This window comes from Ricinus communis, chromosome 7 (assembly GCF_019578655.1).
Source record: "Ricinus communis isolate WT05 ecotype wild-type chromosome 7, ASM1957865v1, whole genome shotgun sequence".
Taxonomy (NCBI): Eukaryota; Viridiplantae; Streptophyta; class Magnoliopsida; order Malpighiales; family Euphorbiaceae; genus Ricinus; species Ricinus communis.
Window position 1 is genome coordinate 20,243,236 of NC_063262.1, and position 27,364 is coordinate 20,270,599.

The 27,364-nt window shown below is 31.1% G+C and overlaps 2 protein-coding genes across 2 annotated transcripts; both read right to left on the minus strand.

The window, feature by feature from the left end:
* Positions 1-6,857: 6,857 nt before the first annotated feature.
* LOC8274827 (sigma intracellular receptor 2) lies at positions 6,858-7,764 on the minus strand. The gene is made up of 2 exons (XM_002524130.3): positions 7,276-7,764; positions 6,858-7,161 (listed from the first exon to the last, which is right to left on the minus strand). Exons 1-2 carry the CDS (start codon positions 7,597-7,599, stop codon positions 6,982-6,984), a joined length of 504 nt encoding a protein of 167 aa, XP_002524176.1. The 5' UTR covers positions 7,600-7,764; the 3' UTR covers positions 6,858-6,981.
* A 5,568-nt stretch (positions 7,765-13,332) lies between these two features.
* Positions 13,333-15,644, minus strand: LOC8274829 (septum-promoting GTP-binding protein 1). Its single transcript, XM_015722381.3, has 6 exons — positions 15,189-15,644; positions 14,890-15,010; positions 14,680-14,776; positions 14,511-14,550; positions 14,249-14,332; positions 13,333-13,864 (listed from the first exon to the last, which is right to left on the minus strand). Exons 1-6 carry the CDS (start codon positions 15,504-15,506, stop codon positions 13,700-13,702), a joined length of 825 nt encoding a protein of 274 aa, XP_015577867.1. The 5' UTR covers positions 15,507-15,644; the 3' UTR covers positions 13,333-13,699.
* Positions 15,645-27,364: the final 11,720 nt, after the last annotated feature.

Below are 27,364 nucleotides of genomic sequence, written 5' to 3' on the forward strand. Positions count from 1 at the left end.
TACACTTGATTTTCTTATTTGTAAAGTGTATTAAATTGAATATCCATATTCAAATATTCTAAAGGGTTGTTGTATGAGCCTAGGTATTAAAAATACAAGGAATTGGTTTATGAGTAACCACTTAATATTTAAAGGTTAAGAGACTTAGTGAGGGATCAGTTCACTAAGGGAAGAGATTTAGTGTTAGCCTTGTAAAATACCAAGTTGTTGGGTGAATCTGAAAAATCCAAAGGTTGTAATTTTGAAGATTATGGTAGAATTCTCAAGTGTGATATTGATGAGTGGATGTAGGGAGGATTGTTTCCAAACCACTATAAACCCCTTGTGCAAATTTCTCTAAACTCTAATTCTCTTCCAAATTCCTTTATCCTTCTTTAAGTCCTTGTGTATTTATTATCTCAATTTATTTCTGCCATTTAAGGTCATCAGTTCAACCCTCATTTCTTGGTTCTAAAGGAGAACAAGTGGTATCAAAGCTAAAACACTATTCTCAAGCTTCATTGTGAGTGTAAAGATCAATAGCAACCAATGAAGGAGCTCAACACTTGAAGCCATTCTTTGATAGATCCGACTATACCTTTTGAAAATTCCATATAAAATCTATTTGGATTCATATGGATTGAGGTGTGGGACTGTGTGATGAGGGAACAGAAGACTCCCATCAAAATCAAGAATGGTGAAGAAAGATTACTTCCTAGAGAAGAATGGGTAGATGCTCACAAAAAGCATAATCACAAGAATAAGAAAGCAATGGCCATTATTATGAGTTGTCTATCTAGAAAATAATATGGGAGAGTGCAACATTGCACTATGACCTATAAAATCTAGACTACATTGGAGAATTATCATGAAGGCACCAAACAAGTCAAATCAAGAAAGATCCAAATGTACGTGACTGAGTATGAGACTTTCAAGATGAAGTCAAATGAATCCGTCACCAACATATGACAGATAGGCTTCTCACTATCAACAACAACATGAGGAAGCTTGACAAGCATTATGAGCTTGTGGACATTAACAATAAGATCCTTAGGAGTTTACTTTTGGACAAATATAGTGCTAGAGTGGCTAGCATTGAAGAAGCAAATAAGGACGTTGGAAAGATTTCTATGTGTGACAGCGTGACTTAGAGAAGCAGTCTGATATGGGCGGAAAGTGGACACCGGGGCAAGGATAGGATATCTGGACAAAGAGCGGCTTCTAGGATTGCAGCATTCTAAGGTACAGGGATACATGAATGAATTGGATTACACATTAAAATGGAGTGGGGAATGGTTGATAATATATATGTAAAGAGTTGAAACTAATCATATGAGACGTCTTTTGGTTGTTTGGCTGTGGAGTTATAGGAACTCCAAAGTTAAACATGTTTGGTTCGTGAAATTTTCAGGATAGATGACCTTCTAGGAAGTTTTCGAATCCACCAAAAGGATAAAATCATGAGGTCAGTGGGGGTCAAATCGGACAATATCTCATGTGATCTAGTTTTGGTTCGATACACAAAGGAAATTAGCCTATAGTTTAAGAGGAAGAGGAGGACGAAGAGGATGAAGAAGAAGATTGACCATCCTTGCTTTTATTTTTCTTTCTTCCTTTTTAAAAATATATCTTTTTCATGCATTAGTTTCTTCTTGATCAAAAACTTTAGTTGTATTTTGTTTATTTCTTTCTTTATATTAATGCAATTCTCACCTTTTTTGTCCACTTGTGTTATGATCTCTATTTTCTCTTATTATATATCTTTTTATTTTTGCCAAAGGGGAAGAGAATGACATAAAATTGACTATTTAAAAATAAAATTAGGACAATAATTAAGGGAAAGGAATAAATATAAAAGGAAATATCTCATTAAAAGGGAACAATTTAGTCTAAGTAAATATGATTTTTCTTGCTATCTTAATATAGAACTCAAAGAAATTTCTTTCTAACTTCTTGAAGACTATTCATTATCTAGTAATTGATCTAATAATCATTCAATTTTATCTTTCTTATCAATTTGGTTGTCAAAATTAAAAAAAGAGAGACTGTTGACCTAAGGGTCAATTGATCTCTATTTTGATCTTAACATTTAAATTGAATATGGCTAATATCATGTGAGTGTCTATTTGATAGTATATTAGGGTTTCCTCAAGCTCTCAAGTAAGGTTTTGCAAAAAGACCTGAAAAGCACGAGGGTGCTTTTCATATGGTCAAAGTTGACTAGCCACGTGGAAAGACCTTCCAGCAAACACCCACGGATGGAAAGACACCTAACAGTCAATGAGTCAATCCCGCTAGAAGCGTGAGGGTGTTTAATTTGGATCAAAAGAACTAAAGTAGCAGGCAATTATGCGGGCCCATGACAAGCGCGGTTTTCACATTTAATGCTGATAAGTGCTAGAAGCATTTACTTTTGAATCTTGTTTTACCTCAGTTTCATCTTAAATTGAGTTTAATTTGTTTATTAGAGTTTGTTTTCAGCTCTTTTTAAGTACTTGGCAAGCTTGCATGATAAGAGGAATTTTTAGCTTCAAAATACAAGAAAAATCAGCCAAGGAGCACTTGGTCATCAAGGAAAAGAGTGTCACACGGGCATGATACGGGAAAAACCTTTCCATGTGACCTTCCAGTATGAAGTGTAAAAAATGGTAGAATGATGGATTGTAAGACGCGGGACGCACAAGCCCATGTGACCTTCTCATGTGAGATGGAAAAAATAGCAGATTGTCCAAGGTATGACACGGAAAGAGGACACACCCGTGTGGTCTTTCCGTATGGATAGAGGATATTTTTAAAATGAATTTTAGCCAAGGATGCCACACGGTCGTGTGGTGCCCGTGTGGTTCTTAAAACATACTATTTAACAGAACTTTTATGTTTTCTTGAGAAAGTTCCGTCATATTTTCATTTTCTAGAGAGAGAAACATTTAAAAACTTCATCTTTTTTTCATTTATAGGGTTTTGATTGGTATCTCTTAAGGAAGAATATCATTTTCTTAATCTTAATGCATGACCTCAGTGAGTAGGATTTAGAAGAGATTCCTTTCTCTCCTCTTAGGAATTAATGGTTTAATCACTTGAGAAAGGTCTAAACCTAATATTGTGGAATGCCAACTCAACTCTTGATTTGAATAATTTGTTGTTCATTTCATGAAATACTTAACTTATTAGGGAGATTCACTACCTAAATAAGCTTTATCGTTGGTAAATTCACCAATCATTTTAATCTTTGTTTTCAAGATTGTTTTTACTCTTAAGTATAAATACATCCGAAATATATCTAGATTGCTAGACATTAGAATATGATTGAATGTAGTATTCACAATTAGGTCCGTAGTGGAACGATACTCTTACTTTCATTATATTACTTGATATGATCGGTGCACTTTGCCGTGTGCGGATAGCACGCATCAAATGCAATGTCAGTGACTGTTGCAACTTTAGCCACCAACTCAAAGCCATGTGTCTGGAGTCGTTAGAGTCTCAACAACTCTTTTTAGAAAGCGTGAGGGCGCTTTGCATGACTACAGGCAGCTTTTTGCCAAGTCATCAAATTTGCATTTAATAAGCTTTGGGAGTATTATAATGTCTCTAAGAAATTGGTGAGTATATAAACTTCTTATAATAACTCAAGCTACAAGAGCGTGAATTTGTTATATCCAAACTCTTGCAAATTTATTTCTCATCTTATTACACTTGATTTTCTTATTTGTAAAGTGTATTAAATTGAATTTTCATATTCAACTATTTCAAAGGGTTGTTGTGTGAGTCTAGGTATTAAAAATATAAAGAATAGGTAGTTGAGTAACCACTTAATACTCAAGGATTAAGGGACTTAGTGAGGGATTAGTTCACTGAGTAAAGAGGTTTAGTATTAGCTTTGTAAAACACCAAGTCATTGGGTGAACTTGAAAAACCCAAAGGTTGTAATCTTGAAGATTATAGTAGAATTCTCAAGTATAATCTTGAAGAGTAGATGTATGAAATATTGTTCCTGAACCACTATAAACCCCTTGTGTAAATTTTTTAAATTTTAACTTTCTTCTAAATTTCTTTACCCAACTTTAATCTTTATATATTTTTTTATCTAAATTTACTTTTGCGATTTGATGTCATCGATTCTAACTCCTTCTTAGTTCTAAGTGACAATAAAAAAAAAGTTCAATTTTAGCCAAGTTGATGAGATTAAGAAACTTGCCATTTGTCAGATAGTATCCTTTTAAAATTGTACAATTACACTAGTTAGTTGCTATCTTTATCAAAATATATTTAATTCATTAATACCTCCTCTTTTATTTTAATTTAAAACTAATTTAGAAATCGTAATTGTACCTAAAATATTAATTTTATGATGATGTAGATATGAAAATTTTTGAGAGCCCATTTACAAATTGGATTATATTTTTGAGGTTACAAATAATATTTAATATTAAATAAAATTAGTTTACTGAATAAAATTCAGATATATATTAAATCAAATATTTTCATTAAATACTTAATAAAGGTGAAAATGAATTTATTTTTCCTATATATAGTTTAAATATTTATAAATATACTAGTCATTTACTCACGCGTTGCACAATCGTTATTATATTTCGATTATAAAATTAAGTTTATAAAAATTTTCAGTATTAAAAATTAACTTATAATATTTTAAAAGATAATAGAAAACTAATTATTTTAAAATTTCCTTCTTAGTTTTTCTAAAATTTTAAAATTTTATTGGTGTAATAATATAAAAATTATTTTAAAAATATTTATTAATTATTTTCAGTATTGTATAAATTAATACTATCAATATAATTGGCATTACTATTTTTTAAGATTAAAAATTTATTATATAATTAGAATATTATTTTATTATTTAATATAATATTAAGATTATAATTTAAGATGTTATTTTCTAGAATTAAAATTATTATCTAATTAGAGAACTAATATATTAGTTAATATAACATTAAAATATAATTAATATGCTATTTGCTAGAAAACTATTTATTAGTTCATATAATACTAAAATATAATTAATATGCTATTTATTAGGATTAGAGCCGGTGTTTAATTAGGAATGTAATTTATTAATCAATAAATTATTAGAAAAATTATAAAATTACACATAAACTTGAATCCCACATATAAAAGAATAAGTACACATATCAAAACAAAAATTTTATATGTAAAAAATTAAACACCCATGTTAAAAAAAAATTAAATTTTAAAAATTAATATATATATATACCCTAACAGAAAGAAATATCTCCTTTTTTTTTATCGGGAAAAGGTGCATTTATGCTCTTAAGGTTTACCATTGAAGAGGGGGTTGGTCTAATCAATTTATTTTAGTTCAAATAAACACAAATTTCTCATCATTCTTAGCCCAGACTTAACGTTGCTAGAATTTGAATTAAATAATATGGACTATAACACTGAAAATTAAATTATTTTATTTTTAAAATCATTAGAACTTGTATTTAAAAGAAAAAAATAGTTTTTTAAAACTCTAATTTTTATAATTTATCTTTTTACAGTATATATATTTTGTATTTATTATCTTATTATAGGATATATTCTACTAATATGCATCTACTTAAATGTATTAATTAATTATTTAGATATAGTATTTGTACTTTGTTATATACTATTAAAAGTTGATTATTAATAGCTTATTGTAATTACCACTTTAAATTATAATAAATAAAATATAATTAATTTTTGTTTGATTGGTCTAACTAGTAGTGCGATCGATCATATAGGTTAAATTTTCAAGATAAAGCTTTAGAAACCCTTGAATCAGAGTCAAGAGAGGAAAAATGATAAGACATAATTTCTACATCTGTAGAAATTTTATGCTAAAGAATGTACCACTTTTTCTAGTATTAAGTATATAAATTTAATTTTGTTTATCTTTTATTATCTTAATATTAGAACAGATTATATTTTTAATTTTAAGATATTCATGAGTTCAAGATGTTCTAATTTTTTTTTATTATTTCAATTGATATATGAAGAACTCATAATAATAATTACGATATCTGAATGTTTCATGTAGTTATTATTCATTTATATATTTAACCTTTTTATCAAGAAAATCATTTAGATGATTAAAATCTTTACTTGTAAAATGTATTATTTTGTTAATTCTATTAAAGCAATGATGTAAATATGAATTTCTAAGAAAAAGAAACTTTTTACTTTAATGACATAAAAATAATTTCTCCAAGTAAAATATTAAAGAAAAATGCTTACACTAATAGACAGTACACTAAATTGTGCAAAAAACAAAAACAAAAACTAAAGCAGTCGAATAAAATATTATTTTAGTATATACATTAATTGTGAAGAAAAGAATAACCTTATCTTAATTTTTCTTTTGAGAATAAACCTTATCCTAATTTAATGTAATATTAAAAAACACAACAACTAATTAGTGTAATAGACAAACTATGGAATATACAGTAGTAAAGTTTTATTTTTATTACTATTCTAAAAAAAGAAAAACAGAAAGTTTTGTTTTTATCACAAAATACAGGGGTATTTTTGAAATTAAATTAGGTATGAATCAATTTAAGTAATGTTTGGCATTGAGATCAGAAAACATCCTTTTTAAATTTTTATTTTATTTTTAATTTTTAAATCTTGAAAAGTCATTTTGAAAAAACAGATAAATTTATACTCTCTCAAAAATAAACTTGAAAAAAAATATAAGAAATATTAATATATTAAATCGAAAAAGTCCTAAACCTGTTGTTTTCTTTATTATTATTTTAAGGACAAAAGTCACACAAGGCAAATCGTAGTTATGACAGGAAAAATATTCACCGAGTTGAGTTGCTCATTAACATATCCAAAATTAACCGTGGAACCACAAAAGTCCAATATTACTTTGAGCTGGCTAAGATTTTATTTTTGTTAGCACAAGAATAAACAAATGCAAACAATGGTGGAACCAATTCCTACATGGAAATTGACATTTGACAGGAAAGAATTGAAATTAAAAGCGCCTCAAGCTCTCTTTTTACTAGACATAGCAGGTCTGCCGCCTGTAGCCGAAGCAGCCTTGGCAGAGCAAGGCATGAGCCCACGCAGAATGGCTAATATTCCCACAACCAAAGAAGGGTAGTAATTCATTAGCAGCACGTTTAATGCCTTGCCCGAACCCAACAGTTCAGCTAATACAGCAACCTGACAGGCACCACACAGATATATATATATATATATATATATAACCATTTTAGTACGTACATAATTTGACAGTCACCAACTAAAAATAAACAATAATGATAATATGGGTTTTACCATGCAAGTAGAAACGGAGGTGCCATAGATTAAGCAAGTGGTGCTAACCCAAGACTTAGAAGCTGAAATCCCATACAGACCGGAAAGAACAAGTGGCCAGTGAAATAGAAGTTCTATCCACACCATCCCAACAAAGAAATGAGGCATCTCGGAATAGAGATAGTCTCCACATTCTTGGCTGTACCATTTCCTCGCATTGATCAATACGTCTGGGTAGATGTTTGCAGGAAGACATGTCTGAGAGTCGATCAATGGGGTCACCATTGCCATTACCAGAAAGTTGAAGAAGAGTATTGCGTCAATTAGCTTCGTAATTGCACCCATTTTCTTTTTTTTTTTTCTTTTTTTTCCCTTTCCTCCCTTTTTCTTAATGGTTGCTGGCTACTTGTTGGCGTTCCTGACAAGAAATAAACCACTTATAGAGTTGAGAAATGGGAGATCTGGAAAATATCCTTAGACTAAATTAAATCAAATTAAAGAATAAATTAATTAAAACATGTTCCATGTACGTTTCTATTCCTTGACATGTTGTCACGTTATGTTAGGTATAATGTACATGCACCATATTATTAATTTTATGAATCGGTAAGAAATATAATGTTTCAGTTCATTTCATTCTAGTACATGTTTAAAATTTAAATATTATATAGTCTTTCATTTTCATTGTTTTAATAATAATATTTTAAACATCATTACTGATGGTGTGAATTAATGTATGGTTGTTGACTTTCAACGGTTAAGCATTTTCACAATATAAACAAATTATACAACTGAATAATTAAGTAATTTAACGTGTAATTGATTTTCTATGCAAAGGGTTAAATAATAATAATAATAATAACACCATGGATTTATAACCAATAAGATCCAAAACTTTTATACATCTTTTCTAAAATATCATATTCTTTTTAAAATTCTGAAGTGTAACCTTTGCAACCATTTTATCCAATTTGGTAGAGGTACAATTGAATTACGCATGTGCCACTATGCAAGGTTATTTTAATAATTAAAAAATTATTAATTCATTTTTAGTATTATATAAATTAATATTACAAATATAATTAATATTATTATCTTTTAGAATTAGAAATTATTATATAATTAGAAAATTGACTTATTAGTTAATAGAGTTAGAAAAACTTATTAGTCAATAAAAATATTAGAATATAATTTAAAGTTATCTTTTAGAAGTAGAATTATTGCCTAATTAGAAAACTAATTTTTTAGTTAAGATAATATTAAAAATATAATTAAAAAACTATTTTATAGGATTGAAGTCATTGTTTAATTAGAAATATAACTTATTAATTAATAAATTAATAAATAAATGATAAAACTATATATAAATTTGAATTTCATATGTCAAAAATAAGTATATGTATCAAAACAAAAATCTTATGTGTTAAAATATAATAACACATATTAAAAGTCTCTATATTTGAAGATTTAATATATATAACTTCTTTATAAAACTAATAACAACGTAACTCAAATGATAAAATCGTTTGTTTTAAAATAAAAGATAAATAATTACTTCATTTATCTGACACGCATCTCTAACATGTCTAACACGAAACTATACGTGTCAAAATATTTTATAGTTTATATTTTTATGACATGGTGTTAGTATCCATTTTTCGAATCCAGATATCGAGAGAATTACAGAAAATTCTATGATAAAAATTACTATTGTCTCGAGTCTTGGGAGATTGAGGACTGGCGAATCCAAGTAAAGGTTGAGAATAATTGAATTTAAAATTACTTTTCTAAAATCAATTTGGACTCAATTGCCACTCTTTAAAGCCAATATGCTCTGTGTACAGCTGAATTGGCTCTACATAAAGCCGATCGGCTTAGCATAGAGCGAATTGGCTCTATGCAGAATCAACCAGCTTAATACAATACCGATTTTTGAACTCTAACACCGTTTTATACAAATTTCGACTTAAAAATGCCTAAAAATAATAAAATAAGTTTCTATAAATTTTTTATGATAATTATTATAATTCTAAGAGATTTTTAATTTTATTTTATTGGATATTATTAACCGATAAAAAAAATTCTTTTCTTTTTTTAAAAGTGATTGAAGCTTATATGTTCCTTTAGGGTTTCCTAAAATCTCTAGCTCTATATAAGCATTATTATAACCTAATTCTATGGTTAACGATTATTATAAAAGACACCATGTTCTCAAAGGCAAGGAGTTTTTTTTTTGGTAACTTTAGTCATAGGTCACTAAGAAAGTATTGAGATAAGGAAAGATTTTCGTTACATGACATAAGCTTTTCGAAATCTTACACAACACTCGATTCTCACTCGATTTTCAATTCAACAGCCTCATCGTCTCTAGAAACTCACAGATCAACAGTCTATGGTGAGAACTTGAGAGTTCCGCTACATCTAGCATCATCAACCAATCTTTCCCTTCCTGGTTTTTTTATGTTAATTTTATGATTATAGAAACATATCTAGGCCTATCTTTGAATGATTCACATAATTATATTAGCGTTTCTCTTGAAATAATATGTTTATGATTTTATTGGATTTTGAATCAGATAATATGAACTGTCATTGGATTTTGAATCTAATGATTAGAAGAATTGGGGTTATATGATTTGTGTTTTTTTTTATAAATGATTATGTGATTATATGAGAGTATTCTAACATTCTACTAGTTTATTCCTCTTCTGTATTTATGTTATTTTATGTGTTTTTAGTCTATTTAATCTATTTTCTATGCTTTTATTCTATTATTTTATATTTTTAATCATTATTTAACTTTTTGTGCACGTAAAATTAGTTCTGGAGCATGAGAACTTCATGAAAATCGCAAAATCAGTCAAAGAAAAGCCCTAGAGCCAATCAGCTGTGTAACCTCAGCTCGTCGGCTCTACACCATTTTATGCCCTAATTCTGGATTTTTATGTATTTGGATCAATTATGCACACTGTAACTTAGTTTTAGGTGTTTTTCTTTCAATTTATTAGTTGTATGAGGGTTGTAATAGTTAGATTTAATTTTCTGCACTTTTAATTCCTATATTGTATTGATGGATGTTAAATATATGCTATGTGTTTGCCTAATTAAAACTGGACAAATAGACATTATGCTTAAAATTGGACCTTAACATGAAGAATTAGTACATTAGATTAAAGGATGGTGAAATTGGCTTAAACTTAAAATCCATATAGACTTATTGGATTTCGTCATGCTTTAATTAAATTAATTGGACCGTATTAGATTTAAGGTCACCCAACTGGATCTCAACATAAAAGGTAGTCCATTTAGGCTTAAAGGCTGAAAATAAGTGCATAATTTGTAATTTGACAAGACTAGGTAAGTATTGTATATAATTAATTAGTTAAGTAGGCTAACAAATCAAATATGGGTTGGGCTTAATAACAAGGGGCTAGACTTAAAAGAACTTTACATGTTGTAATGAATGCTTGTAAAATATAAAGTATCACATTTATAGAAAATAACTCGTTAAACAATAAAATTAAAAACTATCTTAGAATCTAGTACGCCACACAATGAGTAAAATTATCTTAGAGAATTATTCGGGTGGCAACTCCATCTCCACACTAGTCTCTGAGATTAGTTAGCGTGTTCTTATTATGTTAAAAAATATTACAATGTCGTAGTCGCTAGAGACACTTGGGTGTACGCTCAAAAACGTCACCCACACATGGCTAGAACATGTTTAGGACATGCTAGAACACTTCTACGATAGAGTAGAACAATTTTAAAATTTCAAAATTAAACTATTATAAAATAATTTTACAAGTCTATATTCAATGTTAACTTATGGGACTCGCACACTTTTTATGGTAAAGAAAATGCCTAAACAACTTAGTAGTCACATTTTTCTCTCGTTTGAAGAACATTAGGTTTTTTTTCTCCTTAGTAAAAAAATCCTTAAATTGTTCTAAATTATAGTATAAATTGAAAATCTTATGAAATTATTTTTATAAACTCAATTTTATAATCAAGATAGTAACAGTAGTCGTAAAACAAAAGATAGACAACCTTTCAATGTTCGCTTCGAGTAAGATGAAACTGATAGCCTGATAAGTAGTCATGGGATATACAATAGAATACTTTATTTTTTTCTCACTGATAACTTAGAGGCATAAGGTTGTGTTAATCCTTTCCTCTCAAGGACTTATAGGTGTCAGTCCACTCATGGTTAAAGCTACTAGGGCAAGTAAATATCTGTTGAAACATCTTGCCTGATGCAAAACTCTAGAACAAGAATTCTTGCATATTTAAGAATGGTGCTTTTTTCATAGGAAAAACCTGTAAGTACTCCTATATAATTTAGATCATTTTTTCCTTTTCTTAAGATAAATATATAAATAAATTATAAATGCAAAGTACCCAGCACATAAAGCGCATTATTGAGTGCACATCATAGGTGGTGTCTGATTATTCTAGCGCAGAAATTGCATAATTGATTGCTCATAAGAATAAAATCATTCTATTATGTTCTATAGTGGTTGGATATTCATGTGATGTGTAAAATTGGCAATGTCTCTGGGTCCTGAAACTAATCCTTAAAAGTTATACGGTCTTCACTGAAGTTTCTAAAATCACCTCCTTTCAAGTAAGAAAACTAAAATGATAAGGTTATTGAATTAGAATGAAACTAGATATTATGAATTCCAAAAGGCTGCACATGTTTAAGGTGTTGTATTTGCATAAACAATAAGCTGATCAGATCTCCACTAGGCATGCTTGAGCAGTACTGGTTTATTGGCCATTGCATGTTTCTTTTTTATGCCGGTGTTCATAGAATTAGAGTTGAACTCCTTGGATTCACCAGTTTGCAGTGACAAATGAATGAATGTAATATGCTTTTTTTGTTGCTTTTATTGAATATATCTTACTTCTTTGTTATGTAGGCTTACTTTGAGGGAAATCCATTTAAAACAGTTCCAGGATCTTTTAAGCTCTTTTGGCAATGCATGCGCTCCAAACCTGGGTATGTTTAAATCTACGAGTATTCTTATTTATGTTCTCTACTATAATTCATAAGTTTTGTTGATTCTTAGCATATGGTATTGATTGGTAGTTTTACTTTAACTTGCTTTATTGGGTTACATCCTGGACTGGAGAAACTAAGGTCTGGTGTCTCCATTATTTGGTTAGTCTCCATCATTCATATACGGCTTTTATGTACTTAATCATGTAGAAAGTTCTCCATGCTAAAAATATGCATAAGCTGCATCATTATTTATAGTATCTGTTGCTGATATAAATACATGGCAATGTCTAGTTGTGCAGGGAGGAATCAATAGAGCCTTACACTTATTTGCAGATAGAACCCCCAAAGAGAGAGGTGAAGCTTGAGTGAGATAACTTATCACAGTGCTACTATGATGGGCTTCCTTTTTGTTTGGATCAAATGATATAAATTTGCCAGTTTTTGTTAAATGATGATGCGTGAGTAATTTATAAATTTGGAGAGCCACATAGATATCTGGCCTTTCGATTAACAAAAGTTCGTGGTCGCATCTATTACTCATGTAATGGCATTGTGCTTCTGCTTATTTTGTACTGGAATTTAGTTCCCAAGCAATCGAATAATTTTCACATTCCTGTGGTTGAGATTCAGGAAATTGAGCCTTTGATGGATATTTGTGCTACTTGACATTCTGCAATTTCAGGATCTAAGGTTGTGAAGGAGACCATATAGTCATCATCACTGCCCTTTTGGCATACCACTGAGATTTAGGGAAGGCAACGGTGTTAACCTCTTCCCTTTTAACTAGCAATGGTGATTCCTATTAATTTCATAGACAGAAATGAGACTTTTGTAGGTGTTCACAAGATTCATTTCTTTTTTAGTTGGATAATAGCATTGTGACCAAGAGGATCCATTTTATTCTCTGAAATATCAAAGAGTAAATGGAACTTCCTTTGCAATTTAGAATCCATTTTATTCTTGAAGTATATGTGTTTTTGCTCTTCTGCTATTTGAAATATTTTATTTTTCTTTCTCAAATATCTCCCTTCGTTCTCCACATCTTTCAGCAAGACAAAAGAACATCAATATTTTTCTCAAATATGTTATGCAAGCATAGCATTAATATGCCAAATAGCAAACAATGGACTTACTTGGAAAGAGAGTAATTGCCCATCCCTCTCTTCTTTTATCTTTCCCCTTCTTTTTTTTTTTCTTTCTCCAATGTTTTTTTCCTTCCCAGTTTTTAAGAATCAATAGATGTTATTGGTACATGAAGATAAGGGCTCTCAGCCTCTTCAACCTCTCCACAGAATTGCAAAAGCAACAACTCGCAAAAGCACTGGAGTAGAAATGCTTTAATTCCAGTCTCCGGCTCCGGTCGGCATGTGATTAATTTGCAGGACTGCAAGGGGCTCGTTGCTATCTACTAAAGATGACGATAAGGCTTACTCCCTTTCAGAAATCAATGATAGGCTCTCCCACAGTGAGGTTGCGCTCAGGGGTCCATGGCAGGTCGAAAAGCTTTGCTGTTATGAATTTGAAGATCTTATTTACATTAATGTTATAAGTTGCACTTGAAAAGAAGAGGGTCGCGTTCACAGCCTTGGCATATGCTCTTGCCTGTCACACGTACAATTTTTCAGATATGGTGGTCAGGCAATGTAATACAGCAAAGAAAACTAAGGCACCCACATGCAAATCTGGTGATTTTTCAGCTCAGTGATGCTGCCTATGTAACCCCAAAAAATTTGGAACACTAAACACGAACAGGGTGCATGAGCTCTTGGATTTGTGAGGCTAACCAAGCATGATAGACCTTGTTCCCTTATTTTATGATCGATGTATAGCCAGTCTGTTAACTTTTCTCAATATGTTTTATAGCATGTGATCCGAATTAGCAGGACTTTCTGGCTTTTCCAACCTATTCTCAGGGCAAGTTAATTTTATTTTCTTTAATGAAATGAAATGTTTAGTTCCATTAGAGTAATAGCAAATTGGGTTTACCTGGCTTGCAATTGCCCATTGCAGATCTATTGGAAGTTGAATGAAATCATCAAATTTGGTCCCTATTATAATTGGAATTGCATTCTGCAAAAGAAAATAAAAAATAAAAAGAAATCAAAGAAAATAATTATAATTCTACCATCTAACCTGTTTATAAAATATATATCTATTATATGTGAGGTTGAGATTCTGTTTACAAAAGCAAGAACAGAACATGCAAAATACACATGCTAGAGATTCCCTTAATAAAAGTTGTAGGTACCTGATTCCATTTCCTTGCTTCTTGGTACCATCTTATAACACTGCAAATATATCAAAAACCCTAAAAAGTATTAGACTGACGAAATCATTATTAACAAAAACTAATCAGAGATTCTCAGTTTGATGAGAAAAAACTCAAGAAAAGAGTTGGATAATTAAGAACAGCAAACCCATTTAATGTGACCCGACTAGTGAGATCAAACATGATCAAAATTGCAACAGAGTCTTTGCAAGCTACAGGAATTTGGCCCCTGGATCCTTCATCACCTGTTTATAAGAGTATAATATTTATCAACTATTTAATTCTCAAAATAATTAGAAGGGAGCGATTAGAAAAAAGATAATCTATATATATAGAGAGAGAGAGTCGTGAAACTTACCATCAACTTCCCAAAGATTATAAGAAATACGGGCACCTTTAACCATTAATGTCTTATCCATCATATTCATTCCGCCTTTTAACATTCCCTTCTCTTCTTTTTCATTTCCGACATACTTTGCCTGCACCCATTTCATTTATTCAAAATTCTAAACAACGTAGGTGATCGGGTTGCTATTCGTTCTAGGTTGTCTGAATTGGAAAAATTCTCTAGTTTGAGTCACTCGATCTAATCGGAGACCTCCTCGAATGGAAAACAAAAGAAGAAAATGAAAAGAAAACCAACAAAAGAGCACTTACCAAGAAACTTGTTTTTCCAATCTGGCAATCTCCCAGGAGACTAATCTTTAAGGCAACCAGATCAGAATCCTTATGATCGTGGTGACTAACACACATTGGAGGAGGCGGAGGAGACGAAGTCGGAGAAGAGGACACGCTTCCCGATGTAGGTACGATGGTGGCAACCGGAGTCGGAACAGTTAAGCGATGCGGTAACATATGATACTGAATGGGTTTCCCTAATGAACACATGAGAATTTGGTTCCATGCCCGAAGAATGCACCGTCTAAGGATGGAAAACCGACGTTGAATTTTTTTCCCAAGGCAAAACTGAACCATTTCTTATTTAATTAAATTGTATATGTATTGTAAAGGGGATGGGCTCAAGAAGAGAAAGAATCGATCAATGGTCCATGAAAGAAAAGAAGAAAAAGGAGAAAAAAGAAAAAAAGAAAAAAGAAAAAGGAAGGTGCCTAGCTACTAGCTTCAAGGGGCTGTTCATAAAGCAGTAAGGGTAGTTTTGGAATGTAGCAAAAAAGAATTTCAATTTTCAGTTACGATGATAACGACCTTTAGCTATGAATGTGACTACTTTAACGGGAGAATTGACTTATGTGCATGTGCGGTCATTTGATCATTGATTGATGCCAATGGTCCAAGTTTTCGGCTTCTAGGTAAAACTTGGAGCCAAAAGCATATATGTTGTTTTTAATTTTGACAATTTAGTGAATTAATATTCTAGTTTTTTTCTTATGTAATTTAATAGATATTTAGATTTTTTTATAATATTACATATTTTTTAATATGTGTTTTTATTTAATATGTCCATATATATTGCATAAAGATATTTAAATATTATTAAAAAATAAAATTCGGATGTATATTCTATTAAATTGAAAATTAAAGGGGTTTAGATATTTAAAAAAGTAAAATTCAGGTATTTATTAGACTAAATCGAAAATTAAAGTATTAAACTCACTAAAAGATACAAGTTCAAGGTGTATAAATAGGTATTTAGCCTAATTTGATAATAAAGTTCAGTTTGGCTCCTAACTTGTTCCAAAAGATCAAATAAACTTATTTAACTGTTTTTTGTTATTCTATCACCCAACTTTACAATTTTAGGTCAAATAGCCCCTATTATGATCGTGAAACTTAATCTCTAAATTAATCAATAATAAATGATTAAAATAAAATTAATTGTTAAACTAAAGCTCCTCTTTCGTAATCTCCCACTTACTATCTCTCTTTGTACTAAACTAAAACTACCATCATTGATTTCTTCTATAATTTTTAAATTTAACTACAAAAGAAAGAAAATCATTTCAAATCAACAAGCTTTGTTAAACAATGGTGAAGTTCAACAAGCTATCTTTTGCCACCACTTGAAGTTCAACATCGGTGATAGATTTCAAGTTTTGTTCTTCATCTTTACCATTTCTCTGTTTTATGCCTTGTGTATTTGATACTTTGTTGGTAATTTGCATTTGAATTTGAAGGATGGAGTGATGGATGGTGGGTTTGGTATCGATTTTGTGACAGTAGTCATTTGGATATAGTATGTTGGTGGCATCGATTTTTTTGGTGGCAATGGTGTATTGGTAGTGGGGGTGTGTTAGTGGCAACAATGGGTTGGTGAAAATGGTGGGTTGACAACGATGATGTGAATTAATTTCTATATTGAAATGAAAGAATTAGTAAAGGATATTTTATAAAAGAATTATTGAGGAAATGACATTTTAATTAGCTAATAGTGTTAATTTTAATTGGAAAATATATAGCAAATTGGTTAATTAAGTTAATTGTGTTAGGATTAAATTGGAAATTTACTTTGCAATAAGGTTTAAAAATATAATTTTATTATATATATATGGGGTTTTAATGAAAATTTATATTTTTGGTATTTTTATAATTAAATATGTTGGTAAGAGCTTTTTGGTAATTTTTCATTTAAAAGCAAGGGTAAATAAGTAATTATATATTTTCAATAATTCTAGTTTGGCCCAAATTAAATAGTTAGGGCTTAATTGAAAAGCTAAAGAAAGTTGGAGGGTCAATCTGAAATTTTGTAGGAAGAAATTGTTGTAATTAAAAAAGTTGAAGAACTAAATGGTAAAGAAGAAAAGTTCAGGGACCAAAAGGCGTTAAGGAAAGAAAAAAAAAGGAGAAGAGATCGCGGGGGAGAGGAGGACCTTCGGACCTTAGGCTGCGGTCGTCCATGGCCGATAGTCAAGGGCGCGGCGAAGCTGTTGGGTGGTGTGGCCGTCAATAGCGAGCTCGCTACCGGTGTCGGTGGTAGTTAACAGCGACGACATGTATGGGAGCGAAGAAGGTAGCCGTAACTTCCCTTGTCGCCGTGCGTGCATTCCCGACGTCAGTAGCCACTGTTCTTGGGGGTGATCGACTCCCCTCGGCCTGAGCATCATTTTGGCAATGGTGGTGTCACAAGTGGTGGCCAGTGTTGGAACTTCGAGGTGGAGAGAGAAAATGGATGGTAGCCGGAGTTTTCAGGCTTTTTCGGCGGGCTATGGCCAATCGGAGGGCATATCCGGACTCTCTTCAGCTCAAGCTTTATAATGGCACCGGTTTCGAGGCGATCAGACTCCGTTTGAAAATTGACGGCCGAGATCGTCTGTAAATCTCTTCGGATGATCGAAGGTCAGATCGGAAGATCGAAAGCTGGGATCATCATCAGCGCGTCGTTTCGAGTCTGTTGGTGCGTTCGGATCGTCGATCGGACGCCGGCGACTGGAGGCGAGTCAACCGAGCGATCAAGCATTTTGGTAATTCTCTGGCCCGTTGATTTTTGAATTCATTAGTAAAATTTATATGTTTATTGAATTGTGTTGAGCATTAGAAAAATATTATGAGTTAAAATAATTAATTGTCGGATTGTCTGTCATTAGTCGTGATTTGTGATGTGTGGCGGAGTCGGAAAAAATAGTAAAGTCTTGGGGACTCGACTCCCATTAAAATAAATTATTGAAATGTTTGAAGTGTTTTCTGGCAGGTCCTGGACCTATTATACGAGGGGTAAATGTCCATAATTCCGGGGAGGTTTTGTTGAATTTTCAGTAGGATTCTTTCAAGTCGAGATTCTTAGATAGTCAGTCCTAGGAGTCTAGACCTAGGGTTAATTGTCAAATATTTCAATGTTATTGATTAAATTATTTTCTGTGATTAGATAATCCGTCAGTTCGGCTCGCTCCAGCCGAGGCACCGGAGCAGAGCTAGGAGGTCGTCAGATCTGTGAGTTAAAGTCATATATTTGCTTACGTGTGTCATGCTAAGATTTTTACGTGATATCTCTGATTAAATGATTAATATTTTTAATTATTTAGTTATTTATTGTTTATATATGTTTCTTTTTTCTTTTTGCATTATGATTCTATTGATTTCATGTTGACTCGGGATGAGACAACTATAGAACATGCTATTTGATGAGTTACATCAGGACAGTATGCGCACCGGTAGGAATCTGAGGCAGATAGTAAAAAGGGCAAATTTAAAAGGGTAAAGTTAGGACTTGCCTGGTCGAGCATATGCTCTGTGGGCAACGGCTTATGTGGAAACCTAAGTGACTAGACTGGAGTTAAGGGCCCTAGTCCAGCTTCGCTCTCTAGGCGTCAGTCTTATTGGAGTAAGAAAGCCGAAAGGCTAAGATTGATAGTGATAATTAAGTGACTGAACTAGAGTTAAGGACCCTGGTCGAGCTTTGCTCTCTAGGCGCCAGTTCTGTTTAGAATGAAAGAGTCGAGATGTTAGTGTTGGGATTAGGATCCTGCTGAGGTACTCTGTCCCGTGGTATGAAATAAAAATTTATTTTATTTTATTTTGCAGAAGCATAGCATGACATGTATTTTTATTTTTAAATTAAGTAAATATTTTATTGAAGTGTTTATATTCATTTTTGGGATATATGATTTTAACTCACTCTTGAGACTGACAGTCTCAATTTCACTGTTTTTCACGTGATTGTTGGTCTTGCCGCAGTTCTTATCTAGCAACCCGACTCCTTCGTCATTGGGTTGATGTAATTGATTTTGGTATGTTTGACTTGTAAAATTTTAGATTCTCCGTAGTAGAAATTTTAGATTTATCAGTTGTAATTTTATGTAAATTCTGATCTTGCCTAATTATGCTGGCAGACCGAATTAAATATGTAGAATTTGATGTGAACCGGTGCTTTGCATTGAGTTCGAATTTTAACTTGATTGAGTTAGTGAATAGTCAGGCTTACTACGGGATTTGGTGGCCTTAAGCCTACCCATTCCCTAGTGCCGGTCATAGGCCAACAGATCGAGTCAATGACATACACAATTGACCTACACGAAGTCGTTAATTAATCTTTCAAGTGTCTTATCTATATTAGCGATGAATCTTGGCTATGGCATAAAAGACTTGGTCATGCAAGTATGGAGCTTCTACATAAATTAACCAGAAAGGAACTAGTAAATGGACTCCCCAAAGTGAAGTTCATCAAGGACAAGCCTTGTAAACTATATCAAATAGGAAAACAGCATCTATCATCTTTTAAGCCTAAAACCACAATAAGTATTTTTAGACCACTCCAGCTACTTAATATGGACTTGTTTGGACCTACAAGAGTAGTTAGTTTGGGTGGATAGTCATATGCATTTTTAATTGTAGATGATTTCTCTAGATTTATTTGGATTAATTTTCTTGCTCATAAAATAAAACTTTTAATATTTTAAAATTATTTGCAAAGTTTGTTCAAAATGGAAAAGGATATTTGATCTCATCTATAAGAAGTGATCATGGAAAAGAATTTAAAAATGAACCGCAAAGAATTTGGTATTTCACACAATCTTTCATCTCTTAGGACACTACAATAAAATGGGGTTGTGGAAAGAAAAAATAGAACACTAGTAAAAATGACTAGAACTAATGCTCAATAAGTGCAAACTCCCTTCCTACTTTTGGACGGAAGCCGTTAACACTAGTTGTTATGTCGTAAATAGAGTCTTCAAAAAGTCCTTTGTTAAATAAAACTTCTTATGAGCTTTAGAATAGAAGAAAGCATAAGGTCTCATATCTTAAAGTATTCGGATGCAAATACTAGATTTTGAATACCAAGGATAATCTTGAAAAATTTGACTCTAAAATCAATATTGGAATCTTCCTAGGCTACTCTACCTCAAGCAAAGTTTATAGAGTCTTTATCTAACGTACTTTAGTAATTGAATAGTCTATAAATGTTGTTTTTAATGAATCTAGCATGCTTGATCTTGGGAAAAATACTTGTGTGAATGATCTTGTAAGTGCTTTTAAGGAGGTAAATATAAATCATGACCCATCAAAAGAAATTGACAAATCCATAGAAGGTAATCAAGAAGATCAACAAAATCATAATGCAACTTAAGATTCTCAAGCATTGGAAAATTCACAAAGTCTTTCCAAGGAGTGGAGCTTCAAAAAGAATCACCCTCCCACTCAAGTTATTGAAGATTTATCAAAAGGTGTATATACTCGTTCCAAACTAGTTGCTTTAAATAATCTAGTTTTTGTTTCTAAATTTGAGCCGAGGACTATTATGAGGCTCTAAATGATGAAAGTTGGGTGCTATGCAAGATAAAATCAATCAATTTGAAAGAAATAAAATATAAGAACTTGTTCCTATATCTAAGGATCACCATATTATAGGGTGGAATCATTGGTAATTTTTAAATATTTTCTAAATGAATTAGAAAAATCTATCAATAAAATTTTAACATTCTTTACGAAAGAAATTAAAAAGTTATCGGTATTCTCTTTGTAAATTTTATTTAAGTTTATCCAAAATAATTTTAAAACCATCTGTAATTTGTTGATAATTTCTAGATATTTTTTAAAAATTAAATTTTACTGGTAATTATCGGTAAAGTTATATTTAAAAAATTAGAGATATTTTAAAAATTAAAATTATTTGCATAGACATAAAATTAAATCTTAATAGGATATATGAGAGATTATAAAAAAATTAATAAGCATAAAAAAGTATTCAAAACGATTAATATTTAATAAATTAAAATTATATTTCGAAATTAAAGTAAATAAATTGAACATCAAAACTTAAAAAAAAAAAAAAAGATAACAAAAGGGCGAGTATATATGAGAGTCAAAAAACTTAGTGATAAATCCATCGATAAATTTTTGTTAATAATCTGTTGGTATTTTACTAGTAAATTAAAAAATATTATTTTCTTTATTCTGTGGATAATTCGAGAGTAAATAGTAAATTTTAGTGATAAGAAAATTTTTATCGGTAAATTCTTTCGGTAACCTAGAAGTTTTTTGTAGTGTAGGTTTGAGAAAACCAATTTATAAAAAATTAATATATAAAATTAAAAAAAATTTCAAACTTGTTTTTTACCACCTTAGAAAAAATATCATTAAGAAAATAAAATTACTTTTCCCAACTATAATTGCACATCGAAGATCTGTGTACATATATATAAAATTGATGTGTATTTGATATATTTAATAATTGAATTAGCCATTGGATAATTAATAATTAATATTTTTTAAATATTATATATTATAATTAATATATATATCATTCATCAATTAATTTTATTTATATATATTCATATATTTTTTGAAATAGGTAAACAAATGTTTCAAAAGAATGATAAAAGTAATTATTTTACTTTGCAACTTCTGTTAAAATTCTCGTTAAAATAACTTTTAGTTTGCAACTTCTATCATAATTCTAGTTAAAAGAATCAGTCACATGGATTCTATCGATGGCATGTAGATTTATTGAATTAATATCATTCTATGAACTTAGTAACATTTTTGTTATTAGTATACAAATTATAAGATTTTATAGAACATATTAGAACCATATCTTTATTGAATTTTTTAAAGCAAAAAAAAAAAAAAAAAAAAAACATATCTGATGTATCGCAAACTACAAAATTTAAAGAACGAATATCACATACCGTTGAATCATACATGATTGCCGGTAGGTGACCTTCCAAAACATGTTGAATCTACGATTATCATAAACTAGGCATCAAAAATAAATAAAACATCAAATTTAAAATACAGTGATATATATATCAGATATATTATTGTTATAAAATAATTTGGTATATATTTTTATAATTTTTATAATATACTATTATTTGGTATATATTTAATATATATTTGATATATGTTTGATATCCATTTAATATTATTGATTTTCTATATATAACTAGTATTTAAAATTATTTTTTGATATCTTTTTGTACTTTTCCATTTTATATAATTTATTATATTATATATATATTTGGTATATAATTAGTATCTGAAACCGATATCTGAAATTATCTCTTTGGTATCTATTTCGGATTTTTAGTATCAATTTCACATATTTTGATATCTATTTAGTATACTTTTAATATATCTTTAAAATATTTAATATATTATCCCGTTAATTTTCTGTCAGTTATTCTCCTTTTAATGACAATTGAAAAAAGAAAAAAGATAAGCGTCAACCCTTCTTGCGAAATAGATGAGAATATTACCTTCCAATGCATAAATAATTTTAATACAACTCAAACCTATTTAAAAAAATTAACAGAATTTGTTTCACTAGGAAGATGCTTCATTAGCTAAATGCTAAAATATAAATGCAGTACAGAGAAAGCAAACTTGGTTCTCTAATGATCATCCAGTTCATCTTGATTCCTCTAAACAACAGCCTATCAACCATCCGGAGTCCTATATATTTGTCCTGCTGCCACTAATCCTCCATACAAGCTGTCCTCATTAAGTGCTACTAGCACCTCCCATCTTTAATTTTTAAAATATCCTCATTTGCATCAAGACATGTCTAAGATTCAAGCATTTCTCATTCACAATAATGAAGCCATTATATGCAAAGGATATGCATTTAAATGTCTTGCTATAAAACTAATACTTATTCCACATACAATGTTTCAAGTCCACCAAATATATCTTAAGCAACCAGTGATAGTTACCAACAAGAATTTATGAACTCCACACACTGCACAAAATGCAAAATCAAGTTTATTGTATCTGTTAAGAACACATAAAACTTTAACAATTCAACAAGACTCATATAATTTATAGAGCAAAATGGGGAGGAGGGAAAATTCTTATTCTCTAAGAGACATGTATAATGTTATGAGATAGTAGCAAACTTATTAATACTAAACCAAAGTTAATTTTAGTTAAATTTGACAAAGACATGCTCCCTGTGAACCACAAATGAATGGAAAAAGTATACAGATCATTATTTTCATTGAAATATTAAACCAGAGGAGGCTAACTGAGATCCATTTTAAGTATATATCTATAATTAAATAAATAAAAAACCATATTGAGAACACCCTGAAAAAAATTGAAAATCAAGAGAACTTTTTATTTTCAATTTCTTTAGAACAAGTGGGCACATAAATAGATAATTGAATGAAGATAAAGAGAATGAAGGAAAGAGATATTTGCAGGTTGAGGAAAAGCAGATATGAAGATGCCATCTTCAATCATTGAGAAATTAGCCAGTGGAAACTAAGAGCATTTTCTTTGAGACACATCCACCATTGGGCTTTTCCTGTACAACCAACATGTGTAAATGCAAGAGCATTTTGATTCATAGAATCAGATATAGATTGGGATGTGATAAATCACATAGTAGGGTTGATCAACACCTAATACTATAATCCTCAAAACAGCATACCTGTAAACAAGTACAACAATAAAATTACTAGAGATGGATCCTCAAATTCACTTTGATGCTTAAGTTAGAAATTAAGGAAAACAAGTTATAGATTTGTAATTATAAAATGAATGTAATGTACCTCAATTGTAGGTCAAATTTTTTTTACATAATGCTATATTGGTCCTTATTCGTATGGGAGTAGGACTCCTTTCCTTGTTTGTAGAGTGTTAGTCTTTTAGTTAGATTCTATCTTTTTATCCTATTTGGATTTGGTCTCTACGATCTTGGAACATTGCTAGAAGTTCCTCATCTTTGACAGGAACCCTTATTTTCTTATGAATTGAATGGTGAGTTATCATTAATCCACCTTGTTTAAAAATCCTCATCTTAGTTGGATCAAGTATGTTTTATACATAGTTATCACTTATCCCTTTCCTAGCATATACAGAATATTCATGTTCGGCCTAACTTGGTGTCTTCGAATTAATGTTCGTAAAATTTAAGAGAAAGATTGTGTAGAATGTGAAATACTCCGAGCAAGATAAGTATTCGTGTCACAATGTATCTGACTTGCTCAAATTAGCTTGGCATTTTAAATTTCTTAAAATAGGATACATACCATTCCATTTTCTTTCTTCTACTCGTTCTTAAGCTTTTTATCTATTTTTAAGAAGCTTGATTTTTCTTGGGTCAGTGTCTACCTTAAATTATCTCGTCTCAGAATTATTTTGCTCATTCTAGAGCTAGGTTGCTTGGCTTAGAGATTTCATTGAATTGCTTTCTTAGAGTTGAGTTGCTCGATTTAGAGTTTTTCTCATAGTTGCTTAGATTAGAACTTTCCTCATTTTTTCTTTTCTCAGAGCTTTAAGTTATGTTGCTCATCTTAGAGCTTTCCTTGCAGTTGCTTAGATTTCCTCATAGTTGCTCGAATTAGAGCTTTCCTCATTTTTGCTCATCTCAGAGCTTTAAGTTATGTTGCTCATTTTAGAGCTTTCCTTATAGTTGCTCGGATTAGAGCTTTCCTCATTTTTGCTCATCTCAGAGTCTTTTCTTGTAATTCCTCAAATTAGAGCTTTAAGTTATGTTACTCATCTCAGAGCTTTCCTTATAATTGCTAGGATTAGAGTTTTCCTTATTTTTTCTCATCTTAGAGCTTTCCTTATTTTTGCACATCTCAAAGCCTTCTTTGTATTTGCTCGAAATAGAGCTTTCCACATAGTTTCTCGGATTTGAGCTTTTTTCATTTTTGCTCATCTCAGAGCTTTAAGTTATGTTACTTATTTCAGACTTTTCTTGTATGCTCAGCCTACTCTTTTTTGCTCAGTCTACTCTTTTCTGCTTGGCCTATTGTCATTATGTCCTGCTCTTTTAGGTTGCTCATCCTTGCTCTTATATTCTCTGTTGTCCACATCTTTCTTCTTACATGTTCGATAATCTTCGTCTAACCTTATAAAGCTACATGCTCTCTCCATGAGTTCTTGATATGTATCTGGTGGTTAGTGGGTGAGAGAGTCCTTAAATTGAGTTATGTTGGTGTTGTTTGTCATTTGCATCTATTGTTGTGTCGTGATTTAACCTCTTTACTTGAATAACTTCTTTATTGAACCTCTCGACATAGTCTTTTAAGCTTTGTTTGTCTTCTTGAACACAATTTTTGAGATCACTAGACCTTTTCTTTAGAGGTATGCTGGTAATGAAGTGTGCTTGGAATGCCAAAGCTAATAGATTGAAATCTTGAATAAACTCCTCAGCCAACCTCTAATACCATTTTTGAGCAGCATCTTTCAGTGTGGTAGGAAAAACTCTATATAGAATGTAATCAGACATATCTTTCAGTCCCATTTTAGTTTGAAAGTTTGAGAAGTGGCTCCCAAGATCTCCTAGACAGTTGTGTGAGTCTAGTACATACATGCATTTTGAATTTTATAGGGACCTTAGCAATGAGGATGTTCTTGGTTAGAGGGTTTCCAACTACGGAGATATCCTCCCTTAAATGCTTTGTTCATTTCATCTGCTGAAAAGCCTCATAAATTCTCTTGTTCATATTATCCTTGAAGGCTTGTCTCCACTGATTATTATGGCTCCTTGAACTTAAGTTGGCCTTATGATCTCTTATTATTTGATTTATTCTATTATCTTGCTCTCCTATAGGATTGATCACTTATGGAGTTGCTCCTTCTTGGTGTTGGATAATGTTATTCAAACTTATGGTCCCTTGGTAAGATGGAAACTAATTTTGATTATTCGGCGCAACTAGTGCCTGTAGCTCATTATAGCTTGGCTCAACGGATCTTGGTAATTTTGTTGCATTGCCTGGATTTGGGAATTATATTAAACTATAATAACCTAAGGAGAAAGGACTTGGATGGGTTAAGAGGAGCCGGTGGGATGAATGTTTATGGGTATATGGAGTTTGCATATATGTGTGTGCTAGACTAAGGGGACTAGGAGAGAAATAAGGGAATTTCCAAATCAGAGACTGCTTTGGTGGCCAAAGGAGGTAAGGAGACCACTAGAGGGTTATCCAAGTAGGGTCAGAAAAATTAAGAAATCACAGTAGGTGGTGTATAAAATGGATTTTGGCAGTGCTAGTAGTATATTTTGCCAAGTAGCGACAACCACAGGCGGTGATAAGATTATTAGTGTAGATAGATTTATAGTTTGAGAGGAACCTACAGGTTGAGATGAGATAATGGACTGTGAATTTTACTATCATAAATAAACATCAAGTATCACTTATCAATCCCTCTAATAATCATGTAAGCTCCATTTGGTTTGGTAGAACCAATATTTTTAAAACTGGACCAGTGACTGAATTGATTATATAATACCTTAAATTTGTAATGTAGATATGCTTCTAATCCCGGAACCCAATAGGCTCTGATACCAAATTAGAAACAAGATCTAGGAAATAGAAGGAAATAATAAGCAGTGAAGATTTAGATCTAAGTTCGTGGCGTTGTAACCAGATTCACGCTTTAAGCAGCCTGTAGGAGCTTTAGATGCTCTTGCAGAATCTGTTTTCCAGCCTATAAACTTATAGATCTGAAAATAAATTTGAGCAGAAAGAAACAGTAAGTTTCGATGTGTGATCTCTTACGAGGCAAGCACAGAGCATACGGCTTGATGATGGGGAAAGAAGAAGATGATAGATAAAGAAGATAAACTTTGAATTGCTTTATTAATAATAACAGACTTTGAACATAAACATTTAAACAATCTTTGAAAGCTTTAAATAAACATACAACTTTGTAAGACTTTGAAACAGAAGAAAATATAGACTTACAGGAGGAGTTACAAGATTCTCTCTCTCTTACTCACTCTCTTTTACTCTAATCTCTTCTGTGAGATTTAGACTCAGGAAGAGCTTTCTTCTCTCTTCTAAATTCTAAGTTCTAAATTCTGAGGGATGAAGAAGGAGGACTCCTCTATATATAGAGGTCTTGGAGCTTTGGATACTTGTCACGGGCTTTGGATGCTTTGCTTAGTGGAGTAGAAATGATTCCACTTGTCTTTGGAGTCTTGT